We start from the raw sequence: 12,643 nt of genomic DNA, 5'->3' as shown, positions 1-12,643 counted from the left end.
GTTTTGGGGATTTTTTTGTATTGAGGATTTTTTGGTAGCCTCTATCTGCTTTAATTTGTCAACCGTGTGAGCCACTGTTTTTAAAGGGGCAAATGGCGCACAAAAGACCACATAAAGGCTTATGAAGCATTTTATATATGACAGTCGTCTGCTCTTATGTTGAAAGAGAATCCTTTTTTGTAGTTTAAGAATTCTCCCCCAGTCAGTTCTATTAGGCTGCTGATGGGAATGAAGAACCAAATGTAAAAAAAAATATTCCAAAGAAGAGTCATCTTTCCTCTTTTGTAGTTTGACTACTGGAAAAAGAAGCCTCTCAGAATTTTTACCTGAGGTTTATATACGTTGAAGAAAGGGAAATTGTCCCTTGTATTTTTTGAGAGGGAATGTTCTGAGGAGAATAATAAATGCTTTGGTTGTGCATTGCTCTGGAAATGAAGAGAACAGGCCTGGACTGAGTATAAAGAAAGTGTTTTCCTAATATTTTATGAACTAGATGCCACATACTAAGGAAAATATGACATTTTATAAGGCAAATAATTCTCCATTATTCAGTAGGAAAGGGAAGAGTGAAAAGTTATTATTACACCTAAGATACTAAACTGTAATGAAATGTCTAAGTTAAAGCTGATAGTGTCAAATGTGTTCTGAAGAATTTTATGATTTAATCTGGAGAAGGACTTGCTGATGTGGAAGCAGCATGTTTCAGTAATTTGTGGGGCCTGGCTATGTCAGCCTCAATCCATGCTCTTTTTGTCTGATGGTTCTTACCGTCTTTTTTCTTCTATATGACAGAATCATAAAATCATTCTGTTTGGAAGGGACCTCAAGGTCTAGCCTATCCTGCTGCTCACAGCTGGACCCTCACTGTATTCATACTAAGAACAGAGATTTTGCAACCTCTCTGAGAAACTGTTCATTTTTCTGGTGAACCTCATTATCCTTGCAGTGGTATGTGTTATTTCTCTCTCCCCCTGATTCTCACCTGATTCATTTTGACTGTTACCTCTCATTTACTGGCCTCACACCTCAGGGAAGAAGTGAAAAAAGAGAGTTGAATAACCTGTTAATGCAGTGGTAAGGTTACCTGGCGATGTTCTTCCAGCATACTGGGTTCACTAAAATTAAATTTCAGAAAAGTTGTATGAGAGATGAGGAATGTATGCTAATTAACTCATGTCTTCTTGGACCTGTCTGGAAGCACTTACTGTTTTAGGTGTAAAATGAAATGGTGGAAGCACTGTTTGGAGCAGTTTAGCAAAGCTGGAGGTATAATGCAGGTCCACTGAAGTACTACTTGCTATGGAAGAGGGAGGGCATTTGTCAGTCCCCACGTTTGTAATTGGATGTAAGAGTTGTACATGTACCAAGAAAGTTCTGATATAAATAACGTATTGTTGAAGTGTCAATCTGTTTTGCAGTAGTTGAGACAAATAAAGATCTTCTAGTCCAGTGCTTCCTAGTCACTTAGTCTAGACCAAATGGCCTTCTAGTCAGTGTTATCAGGAGTTAGCATGATCAAATGAAAATGTAAGGGGTTTATTCTATTGTACTTTAAGAAGCTGAAGTACTTTCTGGAGGTGAGTAACTGTTGGGAAGGGAGACATATATGGGAAACATGATTTGTGGTTATGGTGATTTGTAAGAATTAACCAAGAATGGTCTATTTCTTATCCCTCATTGTTTCTCCTTTCATGCCCTGCTACCATCTCCTATTTTTCTCTTCCTGTCCTAAAAAGTTAACATCATATTATAGTATTAATACATTAAAAGGTGCCCAGTACATTGTCATACACAATGTTTTTATGAATCACCTTCTATAATTTTTAGAATAAAACATGAGCTAAACATTCTCAACTTTTTACAGCCAAGGGAGAGAAATGGACACCTCTAATACATAATTGTATCAGAAATAGTGTGGCCAGCAGGACTAGTGCAGTGATTATGCCCCTGTACTCAGTATTGATGAGACTGCATCTTAAATAATATCTTCAGTTATCAGGGTCACTCATTACAAGAGGAACACTGAAGTGCTAGAGCTTGTCCAGGGAAGGGAAATGAAGCTGGTGAGGGATCTAGAGTACAAGTCTTATGAGGAGCGGCTGCGGGAACTGGTGTTTAACCTGGAGAAAAAGGAGGCTGAAGGGAAACCCTGTCACTCTCTACAACTATCTAGAAGGTTATAGCAAGGTGGGGGTCAGTCTCTTTTCCCAAGGAACACTAACAGGACAAGAGGAAATGGCCTGAAGTTGCTTCATGGGAGTTGTAGATTGAATATAGGAAGAACTTTTTCACTGAGAGAGTTGTTAGACCCTCGAACAGGCTGCCCAAGGAGGTGGTGGAGTTGCCATCCCTGGAGATAATTAAGAACCTTGTAGATGAGGTGCTGAGGGACATGGCTTAGTGGCAAGCTTGGCAGTGTGAGGTTAGTGGTTGGACTGGATGATCTTAAAGGTCTTTTCCAACCAAAATGATTCTATGATACTAAGGACTAAATGAGTTGAACATATTTACATGTAATAGTAAAAGATGAGGTGACTTGTCCCTAAAATGTATAATTTCTCTCAACTGACATAAGAAGGACCTGTTCAAGACGATTAGGGCAAATGAAGAGTGTAAGGACAAGTTATATGAGTGCATATTACCCCTGCATGTTTCTGGAGGAAAGTTTCCTTGGTTTTGTGGCCCAGGGGAGAATTTGAGTGTATAGATAGTGAAGTAATCTCTGCCCAGCTGATTGTGCTTAGGTTTCTACTGTATCTGGCTTCTCTTTATCTCTTGGCCATCAAGTGTCCATGTTTCTGGTCTACTTTTTCTCTGTCTTTCCTCTCTCCAGATCTTATCTAGACATTAGGATGACCCCTAGGCTTTTGCAGTATATGTACTCATTTTCAGAGATCTCCGAGCCTGATTCATGTAAAGCTCTAGGAAAGGAGAGAGGCTTAACCATACTGAGAGTTTAAGGCTGTGCTTCACTTCCCCAAGATCCTGGAATATATCTGGCTGCTGAATGGGGGAACTGGCAGTCTAGGAACCTTACTGTAGGCTGAATTTTGTGCTCAAGACACTTAGAGCAAGGATTGAAGCATAAGCAGTCAATATCTTCAGACTAACCAAATCTTACTGTAATCGTGTTAACGTGAACAGGGGAAAGAAATAAAATTCTGGAAAGGATTAATATTGCTGTAAGTTTCTCATTCATGCAGGGATAGAAATTTTCTGTAATCTGAAACCTTCATTAGCCAATGAAATTGATTGTTTAGGGCTGCCAACTCTGTAATTAATAGACACGCACTTTAAGAAACATAGTTACTTTCAGAGATTCTTTTTTAGTGGTAATGTGGATTTTTGGTTTGTTCATTTGTTTCTGTTTCTTTTTAGCTTTCTTAAGTTTAAATGCTAACATCTTGGAATCATTTGTGCATATGTAAATGAAAATGAACCTTAAGGAGAGGCTACCAACTCAATCAATAATTTGTTCTCCCTGAGGTAAAATCTAAAGGAAATACACACTCTTCAGTTGGTATTTTCTGTGAACAGAACTGAAGTTAATGTTTCATGCTACAGATTGAAGTTTCTAAAAACAAAGAAGAAATGTATCGTACATTTTAAAGCATTGCTTCTCTTTTCCATCACAAATAATCTATAAGGATTTGCACAGATAGTGACAGAACCAGAACTTTCAGTACTTTGCCTAGGAGGGGCTTTTTTATATCATCCCTTCTTTCCTCTGCCCACATTCATCTTCATTTTCATTACTATTCTTCTGTTGTCTTGCAGCATCCATCTCACTGTGTCAGATAACCACCACATTTTTGTGCTTATGTCTCATGATACTGGACACTGTTAGATTTTACTTTTCTCCAAGTTAGCTCACTCTTTCCTGGAACTCTCTGGCGTGCTTCCTAGGCATATTCTTCTCTTAGGGAGATTTGTCCATGTAGCCTAGTACCTATTAACCATTCTTAGTAACTCAGGAGTTATTTCCTGTATGTAATGCTTTTCCAAATTAGATCTCTCTTGGCATCATAATTCACCTTTCAGGAAGTGACTGTAGTTGTGTCAGAATTTCTCAGTGTTGTTTGAAAGTAGTAGTAGTAGCAGTAATTTAACTAGCACCTGAAAAGAAAGCATTTACACCTATTTCTCTGCATCAATTAATTTCTGGGCTCCACAGACAATTTGTTCAAGTGTTTTACCATGCTCATAACCAAGAATTCCCTTTTTTTACCCATCAATTCTTCAGTTTCCATTGCTTTAACTTCTGCCCCATTGCCTGTTGGCACATTTGTGCAACTTGTCAGGGTTGATCTGAATGAGTCTTGTCCTCTAGAGTAGCAACCAGCCAGATGGCCAAGACATGTCACCTTCAGATTTGCTGAGGATGCATTTTGTGTCATTGCTGAAGGTAAGTTAAGGAACAAGGAAGGAATAAGTTAAACAGTATCAGCATCAGCACTGACCCTTCCTGAAGAACAACTGTCCTAACTGACCTCTGGTTTGGCTTTAAATGACTGACCACTCCTCTGTGAATCTGATAAGCTGGCCACTGCTTTATCTGTGATGTTGTTCACCCACCCAGATGCTATCACTCTGCCTTTTCTCTAAGGAGACTGTGGGAAATTGTAAGAAATGTTTTTGAAGTAAGCGATAACCAATACACTCCTCTCATCCCCAGATCCAGGCCTTCATCGCTGAAAGCAATCCGTTTGGCCAGGCTTGATTTGCCCTTGGTAAATCACTGGTGTTTGTTCCTAATCATGTTGCTGTCCTTCACATGCTTGCAAATGCCTTCCGTGAGGTTGTGTTCCATAATTTTCCCAGGAACTGAAATGAAACCTTAGTCCATAGCTTTCTGGATCTTCTTCCTTGGCTTTTTTAAGATTGACATAAAGTAGACATTTATGTGCAATCTGTATTATAGTGTATGTGTCCAAAACCTGGATGTTTTGGAAGCACCATGCATATATGTGAGTAAATGACTGACCATTTTGAACCTTGCCTCTCCTGATCACTCTTGGTCTGAGACAGAATGACAATGTTGTTAGCTGGATTAGGAACAAGCAGTATTAGAAATTATCACCTAATTTCTTAACTTTCACAGATAAAATATATTAGTTCATACAATCTGTGAGAATTGCACACAAATAGTTGAAAGTGCCAGTACCTCCTTATCTCTTGTGCAGACCTGGGTGAGCAACAGCCAAGGGAGGAAACCTTGAAGAGGAGAAATGGTCCTGTTTTGGCTCTAAATCAAGCAGTGGGACCAAGCAGACAACAGCTTCAAAACAGTTTCAGTGAGCCCATGGTGCCCGGAGGGAGACCTTTGCCTAATTAACCATATTCTTAAAATTAACACCCCTCTGACACCCTAAAGTATGATAATAAACAGAAAGAAATATATGCACCCAAATCATATTAAATATCACCCCAGGGAGGGGACAGAGAAGTTTGGGGTATAAAAGTCCCCAGGGAGAGAAAGATAGAGCTTTTTTTAACCTTTTGAGCATTTTCTCAAGTCAACTTAGAGAGTGAAAGACGAAAGGGAGAACAAGACTAAAGTCCCAGACAAGACAGCCAACAGGCTGTACTGCTCTTCCTGCACCAGATCAGGGACATTTCCTTGGTAAGAATTGCTCTTTTTCACTCTGTGGTGAAGAATCCCTGGAATAAGTATTGCTGCTGTTTTTATCAAATATTGGCACTACAGTAAGTGCATGTATTAACAGAAATCTCAAATCTGTTACATCTGTCACCTTAATAAATTACCTGTTTTTCAACCTTCTGAAATTGTGTCTCAAAACCCAAAATCTAACCCTGGACTTGGTGAAACTGCTTTCAGCGCAGGTCCCCAGGAGGGAATCTGACAGGCAAACATCAAGCTTTCACCCTTTATGCAATGCAATCAGAGAAAAAAGGATATTTATTTCCTTGTTCTGTGTAATTATTTTTTTCTCTATGTCTTTATTAGTTTAAAAATTCTTCCACTGAAGTTGCCAGGGACTTTTTAAACATTAAGTGATTAACAGTGATTTCTTTCTTGAATAGTGAATGAGACACTGTCTTGCTTATAGAATGAAGGTACTATATAAAAAAAAAATCCAAGTACCAAGAAAATCTATTTCATAAGATTGCTCATGGAGAAGTAGCCTTGAGTATTTTCTGAACTTTGGTATGTAACAAAAATGTAGGAATTAAATGCAGCTTCTTTTTTTTTTTGTCTGAATACAGGAAGAGTGATAAGATGGAGTGATACAGCAGGACTTATATCATCCACTTAGTGGTCTTGTTCTGTTAACTTTTGCACTAGAATTTGCTAAATCTCAGTATGGATATTTATCATAATTATTTGCTTTCAAATATATTTTTGTGGTTCACCAAAGCATTATGAGTCTGCAGGAGCACATCTTTTGCTATCCTAGATACCATGTCCGGGGAATAGGAATGATCTGAAAAGAAGTTTACTTTTTGTACAAAGTTTCTTTTCTTCCCATTTTAACATGCCAACAGATGGTAGAATATACAAATTATTTTAGTCAGACTAAACTGTCACTGCATACATTTCTATGTCTAATTTTATGGTTTAGGGCTTGCAGAAAAGTCTGTTCTATTTTCTGACTTGTATTCATGAGACCAAACAAATTGAGTTTTCTAATGCTATATTTCTTAAATCTGTAATAATTCTTTTCCTGTTCTTTTTTGCTGCAGTATCTCCATTTGGTCCACAATTTTCTTGAACTGAGCAGAGAAACCTTAATAAAAAGTGTTTCAGTTAAGGCTTTATCAGTGCCAAGTGGAGTGGAAGGCCATCACCTGTCTTTTTCTTTAGATGACATGCAAAGGAAGACCTATTGATTTTGTTGCAGAGACAATCTGAGTCACGGCTTTGTCAAAGACAGCTTTATTATTCAGTGGTTAGCTCAGCCAAGATACGAGTTTTGGCCAGTACAAGTAACACTAAGATCCTAAAGGGAAATCATAAGGTACAGTGCACTACTCGTGATAATTGCTGTGGTGACTGTGGCAATCTGACAATTCCTTTAAACACCTATCAATCCACTGTTCAATTAACTCTTATACTAGACACTGACTCATGACAAAGAGATGGTACATCATCCTAATCTTCCTTTTCTGCTTTGGAAAGTAAGGATACTTGGATAAAAATCAAAGGTTGATCTAATGCATTTTGTACAGGAGAAGGAAGCATCTGTAAGAAAGATACAGGTTAAAACAATCTGAACTGGACCATAATCAGTGCTGACTTCTTGCCTTTTCCATTAGATGCGCTAAAACAAATGTATAAGCTGGTTTTTACCTTGGAAAAATTGAAGTTAAGCAATGTTTTGTTGATTGTGGAGTACGTCATCTGGGAGGAGCTGCAGAACATTGTGAGATTGCATGTTGACTATGAATATTGAGAAAGGCTACTGCTGTATATTACTGATGTATGCAGACAAGGTCATTTGTGCTCACTGAGTGTGTGTATTGTATGTGAATTGTCACGCTGATGAGAGCTTGTGTAGTTTTGACAGAAGTATGACAGTTCTCAACTGATGTCTTACATGTGACAGTTTATCAATGTTGCAAGAGAAGACATTGCATGTCTTTCTACTACAAGGTGGATGGACAACATACAGTTAATAAAATCTTTGTCTGTCTTTGTCTTCTTTGAAACACAGTATCTGGGAGGATATATCTCATTCTAATTTATATTCCCTGATACTATTATGGACTTTGATAGACTCTAAAATAACTTAAAAGTAATCTCACCAGTTTGGAAGGAAGCAGCTAATGGGAACCACAGCATACAGATCTAATTGTATTTCTGTTGACCACGTGGCTTAAGTTTGATTTTAATTTCTCTGTGAAAGTGGTGTTTTCAGTGTCTTGTAGATGGGTTTGGAAACTGGGAGATTCCCATCATGTGTTCTATTCATACAATATTTCCATGCAATATTTTAATTTAAGCTTAATTGAGATTCATATCTTGCAAGATAAGCAGTTAAGTATATTTTTCCATTATGGAGATTTCATTTGGTAGATATTAGAAGAGCCCTATCTCTCTATTTACGGCAGACTAAACCCCTTTATTGTTTTAAAAGACAATATATTATTTATACAAAAGCCCTCAAACTGGAGGTTGCACTATCCGCTTCTGTAATTATCTTTGTTAACACTTTGACAATACTAAGCCTAGTGCAATGGTGACCTGTACGACTTTGTTTTAGACGTAACTATGGCAGCAGAAGTGGGATTTTACTAGTCCTGCATCCTATGCATGACAGTCCTCTTTCCTTCACTGTGTCAGCCTTTTTCAGCCTTGCACACATTCAGAAACTGGTTTATTTGGCAGGCTGCTTTTTTCCCAGGCATTGGGGGAAAAAAAAGAAAAATGAGATATTATCCTGTAAAGCAAAAGGTAGCTCAGGGAGCATCTTTGGGCGTTTTTTCATTTGCCCCTTTCTTTCAGTTTCACAGGATATCTCTGGAATGGGACTTCTTGCTGCCCTAGTTTCTTTCAGATAGTAGTTAATGGGTATAGTTGCAGAATATGCTCAGACTGAACAAGTAGTGCTAACAAAGTCACCATTGTTGAACTTTTTTTTCCTTTCTGATAACCTTGGAGATTGATGATATATGTTCTGTGTGATTCTGTACCTGAAATGATATGGATATTCTATATTCACAGAGGTTTTCCATGATGTAGCAGCTTCATAAACTGAACCAGAATTTGTGATTTTTATGTTGGTACAATCCCAATATTCTTATGTCAGATGCAGTTAGTAATTCAGGATTACCTAACACTGTGTTTAGTCTATCCAAGTTACTGTGATTGTCCAATGTGTTGTATAACAGAAAATGTATTTTAGCACTCACATGCTGAATGGCAGTCGTGAGTTAACAAGAAACATGTAGACTCTGAATTATTTCATAGTGTAGTGCAAGGGAAGTTTCACAATGGTACTTCTGAAGATAGAACAAATCTGTTGTCTTCATATTTTGGATTCCTAATGTTCCTGAATTACGTACTCTGAGACACAAAGCAGATTTGAGGCCTGTGTAGGAAGGGAAATTCAATACTAAAACTAATATGGATGCTTCTAAGAACTGTTCAGATTTTAAAGCCATAAACATATTATCTTTAAAATGATATTTTACTCTCTATAATCTAAGTTAAATTTTAGCTATACATTACTTTGTCTGAAAAAACGAAGCATGCCCATCAGTATTGGTGGTATATATGGGAAAGCTAGAATATCACAGAGCTATTCTCTCTCTAAATCTTGATATTACCAGTACTATCTTCTAGCTTAATCTGAATTCCTATCAGGTTTGTTACCCTTTGGTTTTATGACCAGTCTTACTTAGTACCAATATTTTATCTTTCATCTTCAACCTTTCTGATAATGTTCTTTTTTCCATTACTATATCAGTATCAAAAATGGTTTGTTGAGCATAATTACAGCTTTACTGTTGCTGTTAGGAAAATGGTGAGAAAATAGATGTTGAGAAAGACAGAAGGGTATTAATTTATTTTAGAAGAAGAATTGTAGAGTTCTTTGCTTGGCAGCTTTCAACATTTGTCTACATTTTAGTTTCTGGCTGTGTCAGCCCATCAGTTGCTTCCCTCAATCTGTAAACAGCCGTTTTCTCCTTGTGCTTTCCTCTAGCCAAATATTTGTTCTTTTTTAACTGTTCACAATTTGCATGGCTGACTTTGAAATGCTGATATGCCATACTTGTATTTATGTGTGTTATAATAATTTCTCTTTTCAGTCTGTCTTAGACGCAAATTGATGTGAAACTCTCTTCAGTGAGGCAATTACATCACATACAACTGAGTGCAATAACAAAGAAAGATTTCAGATAAGCATCTCTATATGGAGAATTTGGTGCCTTTTAGTTATCTTAGCAAAGGGCAGCTACCACCATTTTTTTAAAAAAATAAATCTGTCAAAGAGGAAACAGCACAAGCAACTTTGTATTTCTGCCTGCGTTGGAGATGACTGCTTTGTATCAGGTGTTTCACATAGAATAACAGCATCTCCCTGCCTATTCCCAATTTTTTTTCTGATTTGTGCTGGAAATGTAAAATTTTGAATGTATGTATATTTGGACAGGTAAAAGGTGACTATAATGTGTATATGTTTTAATTAGTAAAGTAAAAATGGATAGGCTTTGGATATGTTGTGGCAAATCATTTAACTGGAGTTGACAATACTGCAGAAAAAGTGGAGCAAACAAGAGTTTCTTCATTTCCTCAATATGGCTTTGAATTTGTGAGGTGACCATCAATTCTAGAGACTAAAATTATAATAAAGAAAGTAATATTGTAAGATCGAAAGCATGATAATAGAAAAGAGAAAATCTATCATTAGAAGAAGGGAGCTGAAGGGTAGAAATATTGTATAGCAGGCAAGGCACAGTGAAATCATAGAATCATAGAATGGTAGGGGTTGGAAGAGACCTTTAGAGATCATCTAGTCCAACCCCCGTGCAGAAGCAGGCCCACCTATATCGAGCCACACAGGAACACATCCAGATGGGGTCTGAAGACCTCCAAGGAAGGAGACTCCACACCTTCCCTGAGCAACTTGTGCCAGAGCTCCCTCACCCTCCCAGTAAAATAGTTTTTTCTTATGTTAAATGGAACTTTTCGTGTTCAAGCTTCATGTAGCTGTAGTAGGAAAGCCAGTGCTGCTTAATGATGTTAATATATTGTGAAGTGATACTGTATGTATATGTATATAGATATGTATTTGCATATATTTATTTGAACTCACCAAGAGCATATAAACCAGTAATAGACATACTGCTATTGTAAATATGTAAATATTCTTATGTTGTAAATATAAGAAAAGTAAATAATATAGAAAATATGCAATCAATATTAATTTTGTAATAATGATGAATATTACAATAATTTAGTAATAGCATGATTTTAGTACCAGGCAAAAATAACAGTTTCTGTTCACCTAAGAGTTTGATTTAGCATGAATATCCTAACATATGGATTTAAAAGAAATTAGTTGTTGGGGCAATTGTTTGTCATTGAAAATTCACCTAATTATGGAACCTTTTGTCATTAAGAAGGTTTTAACAATAAGTAACAGTTTTAATCCTTTAATATGAATTTTTTCTTCCTTCTGCCAAATATTCACTAGCTATCTATCATTTTGTGGTTTTCCTGTTTTTCTGATGCTTTCTGATTTGATATTTTTTGTTGCTGTTGCTTACAGGAGAGTTTCACAGTACCTTTGAATTTTAGAAATCAATAAATTGTTTTAAGAATTTCAGGACAGTTCAGTGTAAATTTCGTACTGCAAGTTTTTTCATCCAGACCTGTGTTGACCAATGTGATTCAACTCCATATCTAAAATGTGTCTGATTGTGTAAGAGATGCCATCTTAAATATTGTTTTAATTGCAGAAAGCCATGTTCTTGAGGATGTGAACAAGTGCATCATCGCACTGAGAGAGCAAAATGCAGATGATTTAGATCGTGCAGCAGGTGCAATCCGGGGGCGTGCTTCAAGAGTAGCTCATATTGTTTCGGGCGAGATGGACAATTACGAACCTGGTGCTTACACTGAAGGAGTGATGAAGAATGTTCAGTATTTGACCAAGACTGGTAAGTCTGATTTTTAATCTAAGTTCTCAAGTTGCTTTAGTGGTATAAACTTTCCTTTGTATACTACATTTAAAATCAGTCGTGTGATTCTCTGATCTAATTCACTAATTATGCACTAATTATTTACTCTATGGTCTTTAGTCTCATTTCAGCATGCCATCTAATAACTGCATGGTGATACCATGCAGTTCAAAACTACTTTAAGAAATATTATTTGAATTCCATCTTTATATAAAGTTTTTTAAGTTACAGAAGGCTTTTACCAGAGTTCCTAAATAAATTCAAACAACGTTTGGAAACTTGCAACTGATGAGGCAGCAGCTTTCCAGTTGGTTGTGCTGGCCTCATCTCATCTATGTAAACAGGTGAAAGGCAAACTCGAAGAAAGAGAAGCAGGTTCATGATTTGTGTGTACTGTCACTTCAAGGATTTTAGCAGTGGTTAAATGCACCCAAATATCTTCAATTTTGCAAAGCAAATTTGGAACTTCTGAAGTTGGTTAGTAGTGTCTATTTAATTTTCATAATATGCAAAAACAAGGTATCTGATATGCCAATATGTCTGTAGTAGCAGCAGAGGTATAAATCCACTGTTTTATAAATAGTTTCAGTTGTTTACAACACTTGTTTATACAAGTGAATCCCTGTCCTTTCATCGTGTGTACTTAATTAAAAGTTATTTGTGGAGCTCTCAGACTTCTATGTTTTCAGTGGTTTCAAATCTTCAAGTTGGACTGTTAAAAACTTGGTATTAAGCAATGTTCTGGTAAGTCTGTACATCTCTGGACTATAGCATTTAGCCTCACGAACTCAGAAGGGTAAATTCTAGCTCTGTCAGTGTAAACAGATGTCTAGTATCTTACCTTTGACTGATATTTACTGCATTTTACTGCAAGAAGACAAGAATTTTGTTTGAGCTGTTTCTTAATCAGTTCAAATATGTCCAGGACAGAACTGTCTTCATGTGAACACGAGTGAACTGACATTGCGATGAAGTAGCAAAAGGGATACAATTG

The 12,643-nt window shown here is 36.9% G+C and overlaps 1 protein-coding gene across 1 annotated transcript in view; it reads left to right on the top strand.

Moving 5' to 3' along the window:
- CTNNA3 (catenin alpha 3) overlaps positions 1-12,643 on the top strand; it is a 493,584-nt gene that overhangs the window by 356,684 nt on the left and 124,257 nt on the right. The window contains exon 11 of the mRNA XM_062001246.1: positions 11,428-11,628. Coding sequence (XP_061857230.1) covers positions 11,428-11,628 — 201 coding nt within the window. The remainder of the gene's footprint in view (positions 1-11,427; positions 11,629-12,643) is intronic.

The sequence above is a fragment of the Colius striatus genome, chromosome 8 (genome assembly GCF_028858725.1).
Source record: "Colius striatus isolate bColStr4 chromosome 8, bColStr4.1.hap1, whole genome shotgun sequence".
NCBI classification, from domain to species: domain Eukaryota; kingdom Metazoa; phylum Chordata; class Aves; order Coliiformes; family Coliidae; genus Colius; species Colius striatus.
This window is presented reverse-complemented; position numbering and strand designations above follow the sequence as displayed.